Source organism: Cetorhinus maximus, chromosome 2 (genome assembly GCF_964194155.1).
Source record: "Cetorhinus maximus chromosome 2, sCetMax3.hap1.1, whole genome shotgun sequence".
In the NCBI taxonomy this organism is placed as follows: domain Eukaryota; kingdom Metazoa; phylum Chordata; class Chondrichthyes; order Lamniformes; family Cetorhinidae; genus Cetorhinus; species Cetorhinus maximus.
The window spans coordinates 194,612,386-194,627,293 of record NC_135880.1 but is presented as its reverse complement, the minus strand read 5'-3'; the positions used below and the strand labels follow the sequence as shown (position 1 = coordinate 194,627,293).

The following is a 14,908-nucleotide window of genomic DNA, read 5'->3' as shown; positions in this document are numbered from 1 at the left end:
CAAAGCAAAAAGATCAGGGAAGCTGCATAGTCGATATGTATCATATTTCACAAAAACAGTTAAATGTAGGAAAAGGGTCATATGGAAATCATCAGACAAGTTGGAAATTTAGAAAACTGAGTGATGGTAAAAATGTTAGTAATAAAGATCAAGCTGGAGAACACCGGTCTATTAAAGATGGAAAGTCGGAAAGTAGGATTGAAGGAAGGAAACTGATATGTTACTATTGTAATAAGGCGGGACACACAAGATCAAGTTGTTGGAGGTTAAACGAGAAACCGATTGCAGTAATTGGAACTCAGAAAGGTTCTGGAAGTAAGAGTACTGTGGGCTCTGATATCCAGAGGCAAGAAAAAACAGTGGTTTATGTACAAGTGGAGCAGGAAGAATCAGTGGTAGCTAGAGAAGTGGGAATGTATTTGCAACGTACCCAAGGGAGTTCTGAAGGGCAGCTGCAGAGTTGTTTAAAGATTTTATATGCAAAGGCAAAATGTATCCATGTGTACAGGGAAGAGCAGGAAAGGGTGTCAAAATGTTTAGGGGTACTGGGGCTAGCCAGTCCTTAATGTTATGGGATAGTGCTTTCTGTTGTCCAGAAGGGCTATTGCAGAACAAAATATTAATTAAGGGAATCCATGGTGAAGTCAAGCCTATTTCATTGTGTAGGGTGAATTTAAAAAGTGATTTGAAAACAGGAGAGGGGTGGTGGAGAAATTGCCCATTGCAGGGGCTCAATTTATCCCAGAGAATGATATAGCTGTATCACAGATATAGGCAATGCCTACTGTAGTAGAGCAGCCTGTTGAGACACAAGCAACAGAGGTGTTACACAAAGAGCATCCTGGATTGTTTCTAGATTGTATGGTAGTGAGATCACAAGCACACAAGTTTAAACAGGAAGAGGAGGAGTCTAAAAGACAGGGGGAGGATACTGAAATTCAGTTGGCTGGATCAATCTTTGAAAAGATTACTCGGGGGGAAAGATTAAAGAGGATGAGGTTGAGGTGTTTCGTTCAGTGCAATTAATGGGAATTACAGCCAAAGGATTCAGATTTGAAGAAATTGTATCAGACAGCTTATTCTGAAACAGGAGCAGAATGCATTGCAGAGCATTATTACATTAAGAACAATGTGCTAATGAACAAATGGAGACTGCCTCATATTCCCGCAAATAAAAAGCGAGTGGTAGTGCACCAAGTGGTAACACCGTCTGGGTATCGGAATGAAATTTTGAGAACGGCTCATGAAATTCCAGTGGCTGGACATTTGGCAATTCGGAAAGCTCAAGCTAAGATACAAAAACATTTCTATTGGCCTGGACTACATAAAGATGTAGTCAAATTCCATCAAACATATCAGCTGATAGGAAAGCCTCAGGCAGTGATTAAGCCTGTACCTTTAATTCCAATTCCAGCATTTGAGGAACTTTTTAACAGGGTCCTAACTGATTGTGTAGGACCCCTGCCAAAGACTAAAAGTGGAAATCAGTACTACCGACAATCATGGATGTACCCATCAGATTTCCAGAAGCAATACCTTTCAGGAAAATGACAGCAAAGGTGATTGTAGAAGAGTTAACCAAATTCTTTACAAGTTATGTATTACCAAAAGAAATACAGTCAGCTCAGGGATCGGATTTCATGGGTAGAATCTTCGGCTCGGTGAGCAGGCCCTGCCCCCGCTCGCCGAGGCGTAAAATGACGCATGGTGACGTCGGGCGTGCGTCCCGACATCACCGCGTGTCATTTAGATTTTCAGTTCAGCAGACGCGCTATTAAGGCCATTTAAAAAGTCAATAAGGCAATTAGCTGAGCTGCCCGTCCAACCTTAAGGTTGATGGGGCAGGCGAAGAGCCCAGGCGGCCTTCACATTTTTCATGGAACCTCATCCACAGGCGGGATGAGGCTTTATGAAGGTTTTTAAAGTGTTTGAAAATTTTTTAATAAAATTAACGGACGTGTCCCAGGTCATGTGACAGTTTCACATGAGGGGACATGTCCTTACATTTTTTTTACCTTTATTCAATGTTTTATAAGTGAAAGTAATCTCTCTGAGGTACCTCTGTGCCTCAGGGAGATTTCTGTGCTCTTTCGCGCGCATGTCTGACTCAGGCAACCACCCCCCTCCGCCCACATAAAATGGCGGCACCCAGCCAATTGAGGGCGCAGATTGGCTGCACGCCCGCCCGCGCCCCAGCACAAGTTCCCCAATGGGGAGAAAGTTCTCCCCCACATCACAGCTGTTTAAAGAGGCAATGAACAGCCTAGGAATAAAGCAATTTAGGTCGCACGCCTATCACCCTGAGTCACAAGGAGCCTTAGAAAGAAAAGCATCAGACTTTAAAGTCAATTATTAGTGCATTTACTCAAGACTGTCTACATGATTAGCATCGAGGGATTCCATTCTTGTTATTTGTTATTAGGGACACCCCTAATGAGTCAACAGGGTTCAGTCCTTTCGAGTTAAATTATGGTCATTAATTAAGGGGACCACTCAAACTGATTCAGGAGAAATTAGCAAATCAAAGTTCTGAAACAACTCTCCTGGATTAAGTGGTGAAATTCAGAGAGAGACTGAGTAAGGCGTGTCAATTAGCTAGAAAACACTTAAAGATATCTCAACATGTGATGAAAGCAAGGGCAGGCAAGAGGGCAAAGGCTTATAGTTTTGTGGTTGGGGAAAAAGTGTTAATATTGTTGCCAGTATCAGGCAAACCATTGAAGGCAAGGTTTAGCGGACCATACCAGATTGAAAAGAGACTGAGTGAAGTAAATTACATAGTAAGTACCTCAGATGGAAGGAAGAGGGTAAAGGTCATGTGGTATACATTTATTGAAACTACAGCAGTTTGCCTTGTGTAATACTGGAGTTCATAGTTAAACATCTATAAGGTTCTGCCGAAGGGTCATGAAGACTCGAAACGTTAACTGATTTCTTCTCCACCGATGCTGCCAGACCTGCTGAGTTTTTCCAGGTAATTCTGTTTTTGTATAAGGGAATGTTGCCTGTAAGGTGTTTACTTGTGAGTTTGACCAAGTAGAGAGTTTTGGGGGAAATGTTTTGAAAGACCAACATTAATTGTGTAACTGTAATCTTGTGTGCCTAAGTTTTCTTTTTTTGTGTGTGAATAAAACTTTTATTTTTAATTTTTAAAATCACAGAAGTGTTACTGGACCTCTTACTGCTGAGATCGATACATCTTCCCAGTTTCAGAATACAAAACAAAAGGTTGTGGCCCATAAGCCAAGTAGTTTCCCTCTGGGATTTGGTTTGTGCAGCAATTAACACCGGCTGTGGTCATAACAGTAGTTAAGCCTGTCTTTCCTCAACTATTAATCCTGTTGCCTGATATCCTTAAATTTTAAATCCTGGTTAAGTAACTTTGTGTGTTTATCTCTTTTTTATTGGCCAGAAAGAGGATCAAAATGGAACTGTCAAAATCAGGCAAGGTAAGAACATCACCTCATTCACCAATCTATTTGTAAAAATGTGTTCCACAAACCCTGACTTATTTGTTTAAGATCAAAATTGTGTTGCAAAATGTTATAATGAAGAAATAATTTGCTAGTTTTCTCCCTTCCCCTTAGGTAATGTTGTAGATCGTTGCTGTTTAAATCCAAAGCAAAATGCTGCGGAAATCTGAAATAAAAACAGAAAATGCTGAAAATACTCAGCAGGTCTGGCAGCATCTGTGGAGAGAGAAACAGTGTTAATGTTTCAGGTCGATGACCTTTCACCAGAACTGGGAAAAGTTAGGAACGTAATAGGTTTTAAGCAAGTGAAAGGAGGAGGTGAGAAAAGAACAAAAGGAAAAGTCTGTGATTGGGTGGAAGGCAGGAGAGATTAAATAACAAAAGAGTTGGAGGTGAAGGATCAAAGGGACAGTGGGACAAGTAAACAAACAACAGTAGGTGTGAAAAGCAGAATGATGAACATCTACCATCCGAAATCGAAAGCAAGATAAAAATGAGAGTAAAGCTGAAACCTGCAAGCTAAAAGGAAACAACATGGGGGCAAGGATGATGGTCTGAAATTGTTGAACTCAGCTTTGAGTCTGGAAGGCTGCAAAGTGCCTAATTTTAAAAAAATGAGGTGTTCCCCAAGCTTACATTGAGATTCATTGAACGCTGCGGGAGGTCGAGGACAGAGAGCAAGGTGGGGAATTAAAATGACAGGTGACTCAAAGTTTGGGGTCATGTTTACGGTCTGAATGGAGATGTTCTGCAAAGCGGCCACCCATTCTGCGCTTGGTCTCCCCAGTGCACCACAGACTACATCGTGAGAAGCAAATACAGTTTGCCCATGTGTTGTTGAAGCGTGTGACCTTTCAACCTGGAGGGAAGAGAAAAAGTTTTTGTTAAAGAATCTAAGGCCCCAAATACTGCTTCCAGGTAAAAAAAAAGATTTACTCTGTTCAATTTAGCGGTGGAGGTGGGGAGGAGTAGGGAGTGTGGGGGTAGTTCAGTCTGCTAGCTGGTTAGCATGTGGTTCAGAATAATGCCAATAACACAGGTTCAAGCAGACTTGGGTCCTCCCTCCCCACCTGCCCCAGCTTGATGCACAGTAGTGCCCCTCAAGCTATATGACCAATTGTCTCTCTCACTCTTTCTGTCTTAAAGAGAGAGATGCCTACAGTCCCTTGTGGACTATACCTAACTGCCTACCTAACTTTCAGTTCAGTAAACTATATTCATTGCTCATAATGCAGTCTGTTCTACACTGGGGAGACCAAACACAGATTGGGTGACCTCCATCCAAGTCAGCAACCATGTTTTCGGTCACCTGTCATTTTAGTTCTCCACCTTGCTCTCACGCATGATTTTATTGAATATCATAGTAGGATTGAGGGGATGATTGGTCTACTCCTGCTCCTGTTTCTTACTTTCTTATCTCTGCCACCGTCAGAAACAGTTCTTGCTCGAAGGAGCTCAGTGAATCAGCATTCAGCATTGTTCCACTAGGTTCACCACTCCCTGGGAGGAGAACACCTAACCTAAGGGGATATTATGAAAATCTTTTTACGCCCAGAGGGTGGTGGGTGTCTGGAATTTACTAGCCAGATTGATAGTTGAGTCAGAAACCCTCAACTCATTGAAAGGTACCTGGATCTGTAACAGAAGCACTGTAACTTGCAAGGCTCGGCCTTACACGTCTTGAGATTGTGACCTCAGCTGCTTTCTAACTGATCCAGTGAAGAAAAAAAAAAAGTCTACACAACATTATCCTTTCATCATCTTATTAATCTCAATCAAATCAATTTGCCCACTGCCAAAGTCAGACTGATCGGCCTATAATTATTTGGCCTATCCCTTGCACCCTTTTTAAACAATGGTACAACCTCGAATCCTTTGGTTCCTTGCCTGTATCTATCTGACTGAAAAATAATCCACAGAACATCTGCTATTTCCTCCCTGACTTCCTTTAACAGCCTGGGATACAATCCATCTGGCCCTGGTGATTTATCCACCTTCAAGGATGCCAGTTTCTCCAGTACCTCCTCTCTTGTTATGCTTATTGTATCGAATATTTCACCCTCCGCCTCATGAGCTAGAATGTCTGCATTTTCCCTCTCCTTTGTGAAGATGGAGAAAAAGTACCCATTAAGAACCCTGCCCACATCTTTTGCATCAATGCATAAGTTACCTTGTGCATTCCTGATAGGCCCTACCCTTTCCTTAGTTATCCTCTTGCTTTTAATGTACTGATAAAACATCTTTGGATTTTCCTTGATTTTACCTGCCAATATTCTTTCATGTCCTCTCTTTGCTTCCCTGATTTCATTTTTTCTTCACCCCTGTATTTTCTATACCCCTCTAGGCTTTCTAACGTATTAATTTTTTGTGACAGTCATAAGCTTTCCTTTTCTGCTTTTTCTTACCCTGTACACTTCCAGATAACCAGGGGGCTCTAGATTTGGCATAAATACCTGGAAAAACTCAGCAGGTCTGACAGCATCTGCGGAGAAGAGCAAAGTTGATGTTTCGAGTCCTCATGACCCTTCAACAGAACTAAGTAGAAATAGGAAAGGGGTGAAATGTAAGCTAGTTTAAGGTGGATGGTTGGGGGGTGGGGGAGAAGAAGGGGGGTGTTGTTGGGACAAGCAAGCAGTGATAGGATGGAGATAACCAAAAGATGTCACAGACAAAAGAACAAAGAGGTGTTGAAGGTGGTGATATTATCTAAAAGAATGTGCTAATTAAGTGTGGAGAGCAGGACAAGCAAGGTAGCTCTAATGGGGGTGGGGTGAAATAAACGATGGGTGGAATACATTTAAAAATAATGGAAATAGGTGGGAAAAGAAAAATCTATATAAATTATTGGAAAAAACAAAAGGGAGAGGGAAGAAACAGAAAGGGGGTGGGGATGGAGGAGGGAGTTCAAGATCTAAAGTTGTTGAACTCAATATTCAGTCCGGAAGGCTGTAAAGTGCCTAGTCGGAAGATGAGATGCTGTTCCTCCATTTTGCGTTGAGCTTCACTGGAACAATGCAGCAAGCCAAGGACAGACATGTGGGCAAGAGAGCAGGGTGGAGTGTTAAAATGGCAAGCGACAGGGAGGTCTGGGTAATGCTTGCGGACAGACCACAGGTGTTCTGCAAAGTGGTCACCCAGTCTGCGTTTGGTCTCTCCAATGTAGAGGAAACCGCATTGGGAGCAACGAATGCAGTAGACTAAGTTGGGGGAAATGCAAGTGAAATGCTGCTTCACTTGAAAGGAGTGTTTGGGCATCTTTACTTTACAGGGTGACCTTTGGATATACTCCCATGCAGGCAGGGAGGGTTTGTAGGCCTGCATGGAGCTCTAGCACATCAACCTACCGGCTGGTGCTTGTCTCCAGGCAGTTAAAAATTCACCACCCCCCACCCCCTCGCCCACACTCCCACCACTGCCCCCTTTGTACCAGATAACTGGAGAAAACTGAAAAATCCGATGGGGGCCAGCACCCTGACAGCCCAAAAACCACCTCAGCCAAAATGGAACCAGGATCGGGAAATTGGCACGCCATCCTATCAGAAAATTTTGACACCACTTGACATCACTCATGTTCAACAGTGTTCATTTGTGCTCATTTGACATCATTTGCATTCAAAGGTGATCATTTTGTCATCATTTGGTATAATTTGCACTCAAAAACAATCATTTAGCTCTCATTTCACATCCCAAGTTGCGATCAGCTGACCTTGCTGGTATTTTTGGGCCCTGTCCACCTCCGTTCCCGGCCTCAGCGGTGCCCAAAAATCCTGCCCCTGTAAAGCGCCTTTCCAATTGTGCTAACATCTAACTGTGTTACCATGGCAACCTCTCAGGAATGAGAAAGCAATCAGCAATGACATAAGTTATTTGGTAATAACTTTCCCTTCTCTTCCTAGGGAAGGCACTTTGAAGAGGATTCTAACGCAAGGTACCTTGCCATTGTTATTGTTGAATCAATAAGATTAAGAATAATGCAGAGATTTAGATTGAAAGCATTTTTTATGAATTATTGGTGCAAGGAGTTAAATTAACATTAGCTGAGAAACTGAACTGATGTCAGCAAGCTGCAAGAGAAAAAGACTTGCATTTATATAGCACCTTTCATGACCTCTGGAAGCTCCAAAGCACTTTTCAGAAAATGAAGCACTTTTTGGAAGTGTAGTCACTGCTGTAATGTAGAAAGTGCAGCAGCCAACCTGCTCTGCAAGCTACCAAAAACAGCAATGATCTGTAGATAAGGGGACTGAATGACCAAAGGGCCATATTAAAAGTTTCTTGCTCTCATTAAAACTCAGGTAAAGCCAATGGACAGCAAAATTTCCAATGGGCTGTTCCCACAATTTAATGTATAACCGACAAAAAGGCAAACGCATCTTTTCTTACTTTGAGATTGATCAAATTTGCTTCCTAACAAAATTCTATCGTTGGAAGAGGGTGTAAAGATGTTGCCGAGCTCAGTTGGTTATGTCAGGATGTTGCCATCAATATATGCAGAGTAGGCCTAGGTCTGTTTCCTGGTTTGAGGCCTGACTTCACTATAGTTTGATTTTATCTATTTTACAGGATTTCTGTGCAAGAACAAGGTTGTTTGGTTAATCCTAGTGTAACTGCCAGTTCTACCCAGTAAGTAAAGGCCTTTTAATTTGTCACTATAGCCAAGTCGAGTTAATCTTCACCCAGGGTTGACAACTCTGACTGGATGTGTTCCTGGAGGTTTCCTTGCGTTGGCCCATAACTTCCAAGCTTCTAGGAGTTGTAACTGGGGATACCCAAACCTGTGCTGGGGAACCCCCATCTCCCCCACCGGAGATCCCCAGGTAAGGATTGACCAGCAATTGTCCGGGAAGTTCAAACTTCCGATGGGCAATTGTCCTGCAATTGGAACTATGCAAAAGTACAATTTAAATTGCAAACTTCATATGGTTCCGACTGTCCTACAGTAATAGTTACCCAGGAAAAGTTAGAAGAATTAAAACCATTTCCAACTCCAGGGTAACTATAGTACTGCACCCCCAAGGGACTCCCCCCACACCCTCAATCCCAAACATTACACAGGAACCCCCTGAACACCTGATCCCTCCACTAACCACACCCCACACTGATCACCCGACGCCCCCCGAACAACCGACCCTCCCAAACACCAAGCCCCCTCCCCACTGACCACCTGACCCCCATCCCCCCACTGAGCACCTGACCCCACACCCCCGACCAACGAACTGCCTGCCTCCCTGAACGACCTCCAGATCAAGCACACCCTCTGAACACCCCACCCCCTCCCCCGCTACCAACCAAACCCACCGCCCCACCCGTGACCAACCACCCCACTACAACCAACCCCTCTGCACTGACCAGCCAACATTCTCACCGCCCAGAACTCCAACCCAATCCTACCCAATCCAATCCTTCCCCCTGGCTTGAAAGTGGCCGGACCTCTGAACTTACCTGCTTTACTGCAGCCAGTGCTGCAAAAAAGGGGCGTGGCTTACTTACCTCTGACTTTCCAGCCCCCGACAGAAGGCGCTGCCCTATCCACTTCCTGCCGGCCTGAGTCAGAAGGTTGGGTGAGAAAGGATCACCTGGATTTCGAGGTGGGAAACTAGGAGCTGAGTAGCAATCCGACTCTGATCGCCACTCCGCAGAAATTCAAGCCCAAGAATTCCCAACTCCAACTTCCCACCCCCAATGCTAACGCCATTGTTGATATGAACCCCACCCCCCACATCTCTCCTTCCAGAGCACCACATTCCCAAACCTATTGTAAAGCAATCTGCCTTCGGATTACCTGATTGGATGATACTAGACTATGAACCTTTTTATTCTGTCTTCAATATTTTTATAAATAAATGTTCAAAGAAAATGAAAGATATCACTTTTTTAATGGATGTATCATTGATATGTAGATAAATTAATTCGAATCTGCAGAAACGTGCCTTAATGTCAGACAGCCAGTATTTGTGACAAATCATGTCTGACTGACCTGTTTGAGTTCTTTGATGAAGTAACATCATGATGAAGGCAACGCAGTCAATCTACAAATGGACTTTCAAAAGGCATTTGTTGAAGTACCACAGCAACAGGCCTATTCAGGAAGTAGAAGCAGATGGTGTTAAAGGGATAGTGGTAACTTGGGTGCATAATTGGCTAACTTAAGCAGGAGGCGGAGAGTGGTAGAAAACTGATATTTTTCTGATTGGAAGGAAGTGTGCAGTGTGATCCCCTAGGGATCAGTATTAGGCCCATGACCTCTCTTATTGTATAAATAACCAGGACTTGGATGTACAAAGTACAATTTTGAAGATTCCAGATAATACAAACACAGCAATGTCGTAAACAGTAAGCAGGACAGTAGCAGACTTTAGGAGGACTTGTCTTAGACAGTCTGAAAAAAGGACAAACACATGCCAAATGCAAATTAATGCAAATGAATAAGAAATGTTGCATTTTGGGAGAAACAACTTGGAGATGCAGGAGAGTGGGACTAGGTAGAAGTCTCTTTCAGACAACCAGTGCAGACTCGATGGGCCAAATGGCCTCCTTCTGCACCATAAAGATTCTGTGATTCTGAGAGGCAGTCCAATCTAAATGGTGCAAAAGCAGCGGGAGCTGGAGGTGCACATTCACAACCCTTTGAAGATGTAGGGTAAGTTGATAGGATGGTTAAGAAAGCAGAGGGCCTTCATCAAGTGGATCCTGTTGAAGGGGTGTGGATTTGAAGCTGCGGAGATCTACTCCCTGCAAGACTTCCCCAGTGCTGGATTTTTCTATGTGACTTTCAAGCATGTGGCAGCTTGCGTCAAGTTCCTGAAGGTGTTCGAGGAGAAGAGAGACCAGCCGGAGATGAAGGTCCTGATGGTGGAGCTGCTCTTTGCTCTGCCGTTGCAACGGGACCGTGTGGTGACTGTGCATCTCTACAACCCCTACGTCCCTGTCGCCGATGTGCTCACCTTCCTCGCCAGGTACGTCGACAAGGTTGGGAGCTGCACCGAGGTTAGAGACGCCTTCGGGATTTGGACATGCAAACGCCAGATTAAGGTCACGCTCAAGACCGACGGTAAGGGAGCCATCTTCCACCCTCCTTCCAGCTTTGCTATCGAGGGAAGCCGTGGCTACCTTGTCTACGCTGGGCAGCCTAAACTTTGTCGCTCATGCGGCAAGTCTGGTCATGTGGCGGCCAACTGCAGTGCCGCCCTATGCAAGAACTGCAAACAGGAAGGGCACCAGACAAAGGACTGCAAACAGACTAAGTGCTGCAACCTGTGTGGTGAGGCAGGTCACCTCTACAGGACCTTCCCTAAACGCTACCTCACTTATGCACAGGCAGCCAAAGCCAACGAGGGGGAAGCAGAAGAAATGCTTCGTGTCACTACTACCAAGGACACTTGCAACACTCCAACCACCCTGGCCCCCAGTGAGAACAATGGGACAAAGGAGGACACAGAGAGAGACAAGGTGGAGGAAAAGATTGAGGCAGCAGACAGCCAATCAACAGCACTGCCCCCTGAACCTCCCACTCCCCAGGAGAGCGAATCAATGGAGGAGGAGGATTCAGTGAAAAATCAGCAGGGGGAGTGGCAGCTGGTGAAGAGAGCCAAAAGGAAGAAGGGGCTAAGAAGGGACCAAGCCACTTCCCAGACAAGTGGCAAGAGGCGTCTCCCATCCAACACGGATGACAAGGGCAGCTGCTGTTCGGACAAAGAAGGGAAAGGGCGGCATCTACAGAAGAAGCGGCAAAGCTCTAGGGAGTTGGAGGACGAGACACCCGAGCTCCAGAACATTGGAGACAATGAGGAGACCAGCGCATCCCAACTTTGCCCACAACCCGAAGAGGCCAGCGCACCCCAGCCCCAGGAATCTGGGAGCAGTGAGGCGCTCAGCGCACCCCAGCTCCGGGAAGCCAGGAGCAGCAATGCCCCAGGCGGGGAGAGGATTGGAGAAGCTTCTCCAACAGAGGACATTTCAAATCCTGTTCTCTGCACGAACCCCCAGATGCCACCTGAGCGGAACATCTCCAATGGGGAGGTTCAGGACAGTTTCCTCAGCCCATCCAAAGTGAGGCAATTTATGAACACTATGGGTATGCAGGAGCAGACCAAAGGTCTGGGACTCTCCGAGACAACAGGTTTGGTAAGAGACTAAATGCTTTAAAATGGGTGTAAAGATTGTATCCATAAATGTGCGTAGCATTAAATCTACTACGCGATGTGTTGCGACCTTGGACTACCTTGCCAAGGTCAAAGCTGACCTGTTGTTTCTGCAGGAGTGTGCGATACCGCACCTCAGCTCCTACAGGCAATGGTCACAATGGTGGTCCCATGGGCCATCGATCTGGTCGGGAGGAAACGACTCTCGTTCCTCCAGCCTGGGTATTCTGCTGCGTGGAGGCAACTTCACCGTCTCCGAGGTTAAGGAGGTGGTGGCTGGGCGCCTCTTCGTAGCAAACGTAATGTACAAGAACGCTCCACTCCGGTTAATTAACGTGTATGGCCCGTCACAAGGGGCCGAGCGGCTGGCGGTTTTTCAGCACCTCCCACGTTGCTGACGACCTCCAGGCCGGTCATTCTGGGCGGTGACTTCAACTGCATCATCGATGCGGCTGGACGATCCGGCAGGGCTGACAGCAGATTGGACGCTACGTCCAGATCCCTGATGGAAACAGTTAAGGATGCCAAGCTGCACGATGTCTTCAGCAACCCTGCAGACGGAGAGCAGCATAGATACACCTGGTCGCGGCCAGACGGGTCCATCCGTTTCAGGATAGACTTCCTGTTTGTGTCCCGCGTGCTCGCGGTCAGATCCACCGATGTCAAGCCGGTGTTCTTCTCTGACCACTGCCTCCTACTGGCTGACTGTCACTTACAGATCAGAAGGTTGGCAAGGGGACATGGAAGCTGAACGTGCAACTGCTGACCCCAGAGAACATTGAGGAAATCAAGAGGGAGTACAAAGGTTGGAGAACCGTGAAACCCCTCTGAGTCCCTGACATACTGGTGGGAAGCGATCAAGGAAAACATCAAGAGGTTTTTCATCCTCAAAGGTGCCCAGAAAGCTAGAAAGGAACAGAGGGAAATGTCCCGACTCCAGAAAAACATGGAGAATCTGCTCCGGCTGCAGTCAATGGGGGTCAATGTCAAGGAGGAACTCCAAGAGGTGAAAAGCCAGCAAGCCTCGCTCTTTGCCTCGGAGGCCTCCACGATCATCTTCTGTTCCAGAGTCCGCTCCGTGGAGCAGGATGAGACGTGCTCACGTTTCTTCTTCCAAAAGGTACACAGGGAGAGCTCTGTGATCAGCAGCCTGAAGGAAGAAGACGGCTCAGTAAAGTCATTGCAGTCCGATATTTTAATGATCAGCAAATCCTTTTATTCCAGATTGTATAATGTGAAGCCCACAGACAGCACGGCCTCCCAGTCCTTCCTATCCTCTATCACGGAGGTCTTAGACGACAGTACAAGGGAGAGCCTGGACAAACCGCTAACTCCTGATGAACTGACTAAAGCCCTTGAGTCCTTCGAGAAGAGTAAAACTCCCGGAAGCGATGGCTTGCCGGCGGAGTTGTATTCGGCTCTGTGGGACTTGATCGGCCCAGACCTGCTAGAAGTATACGAGAGTATGTTTCTGGCCGGCAGCATGTCAGAATCCATGAGGAAAGGCATCATCACCCTCATCTACAAGCACAAGAGGGAAAGGGAGGAAATTAGAAATTGGTGACCCATCTCACTTTTGAATGTGGACTATAAGATTCTGTCCAAGGTCATTGCCAATCGGGTCAAGTTCCCTCTGGAATTGGTGATCCACCCTGACCAGACCTGCGCTGTGCTGGGCAGGAAGATCTCTGACAGCCTCGCGCTGCTCAGGGATATGATTGCCTATGTGCAGGACAAGGGTGTGGATACCTGCCTCATCAGCTTGGATCAGGAGAAGGCCTTTGACAGAATATCACACACCTACATGGTGGATGTGCTCTCCAAAATGGGGTTTGGGGAGGGAATTCGAAATTGGATCCAACTGCTCTACACTAACATCAGCAGTGCAGTCTCAATCAATGGGTGGGAATCAGATAGCTTTCCTATTAAATCTGGAGTCAGGCAGGGCTGTCCTCTCTCCCCTGTCCTGTTTGTGTGTTGCATAGAACCCTTTGCTGAGTCCATCAGGAAGGATCCGGGCATAAGAGGAGTGATGATCCCAGGCAGTGGAGGCACTCAGGTCAAAGCCTCCCTGTACATGGATGATGTCGCCATCTTCTGCTCGGATCCGCTGTCGGTGCGCAGACTGACCCACATCTGCGACCAGTTCGAACTGGCCTCGGGAGCCAAGGTAAATCGTGGGAAGAGCGAGGCCATGTTCTTTGGGAACTGGGCTGACCGATCCTTTGTCCCCTTCACTGTCAGGGCTGACAGCCTGAAGGTGCTGGGGATGTGGTTCGGAGGGACTGGGGCATGCGTTAGAAACTGGAAGGAGCGAGTGTCTATGGTGAAAAGAAAACTGGGCATGTGGGAGCGACGCTCCCTCTCCATTGCGCGTAAGAACCTGGTCATCAGGTGTGAGGCACTCTCGCTGTACGTGGCGCAGGTCTGGCCTATTCCAGACTCCTGTGTGATGGCGATCACTCAAGCCATCTTTCGCTTTATCTGGAGGTCGAAAATGGATTGTGTCCGCAGGGACGCGATGTACAAGCTTCTAGATAAAGGGGGAAAAAACGTGCCCAACATTGCCCTCATCCTGATGGCCACCTTTGTATGCGGCTGCATCAAGCTGTGCATAGACCCTCCGTACGCAAACACCAAGTGTCACTACGTGCTGAGGTTCTACCTGTCCCCGGTGTTGCGAAGGATGAGTCTGGCCACGCTGCCGCGGAATGCTCCAAGTAGTTGGACCGTGCCGTATCACCTGTCCCTCGTGGAAAAATTTATGTGGAGAAACACCTTTGACCACAAGTCCATCAGGCAGTGGTTGGCACGTAACATCTTAGAGGCCCTGAGGGAAAAGGAGAGGGTGGATTTTGTGGGATGGTTCCCCGAGTAGACTGTCAAAGTCATTTGGCAGAATGCCTCATCGCCAGAACTTTCCAACATGCACCAAGACGTAGCTTGGCTGGTGGTGATAAAGGCCCTCCCCATCAGATCCTTCCAACACGCCAGGAGTCTCACCCCCTTTTAACGTTGCCCTCGAGGTGGCTGTGGTGGGGACAAGACCGTTGTTCACCTCCTTGTGGATTGTGTCTTTGCAAAGAAGGTCTGGAGAGAGATGCAGTGGTTTCTGTCGAGCTTCATCCCGAGCAGTTCTGTGACACAGGACTCTGTGCTCTACGGGCTGTTCCCAGGGACACACACGGAGACAAACATCAACTGCAGCTGGAAGATCATCAACTCGGTGAAAGACGTTCTTCGGTCTGCCCGAAACTTGTTGGTCTTCCAGCGCAAAGAGTTGTCCCCGACTGT

The 14,908-nt window shown here is 46.6% G+C and overlaps 1 protein-coding gene across 1 annotated transcript in view; it reads left to right on the top strand.

Moving 5' to 3' along the window:
* Positions 1-3,415: 3,415 nt before the first annotated feature.
* LOC144691547 (uncharacterized) overlaps positions 3,416-14,908 on the top strand; it is a 27,632-nt gene continuing 16,139 nt past the window's right edge. Inside the window, exons 1-3 of the mRNA XM_078559735.1 lie at positions 3,416-3,449; positions 7,370-7,401; positions 8,037-8,096. Of these exons, the coding sequence (XP_078415861.1) occupies positions 3,426-3,449; positions 7,370-7,401; positions 8,037-8,096 (116 nt within the window). The 5' untranslated portion in view covers positions 3,416-3,425. The remainder of the gene's footprint in view (positions 3,450-7,369; positions 7,402-8,036; positions 8,097-14,908) is intronic.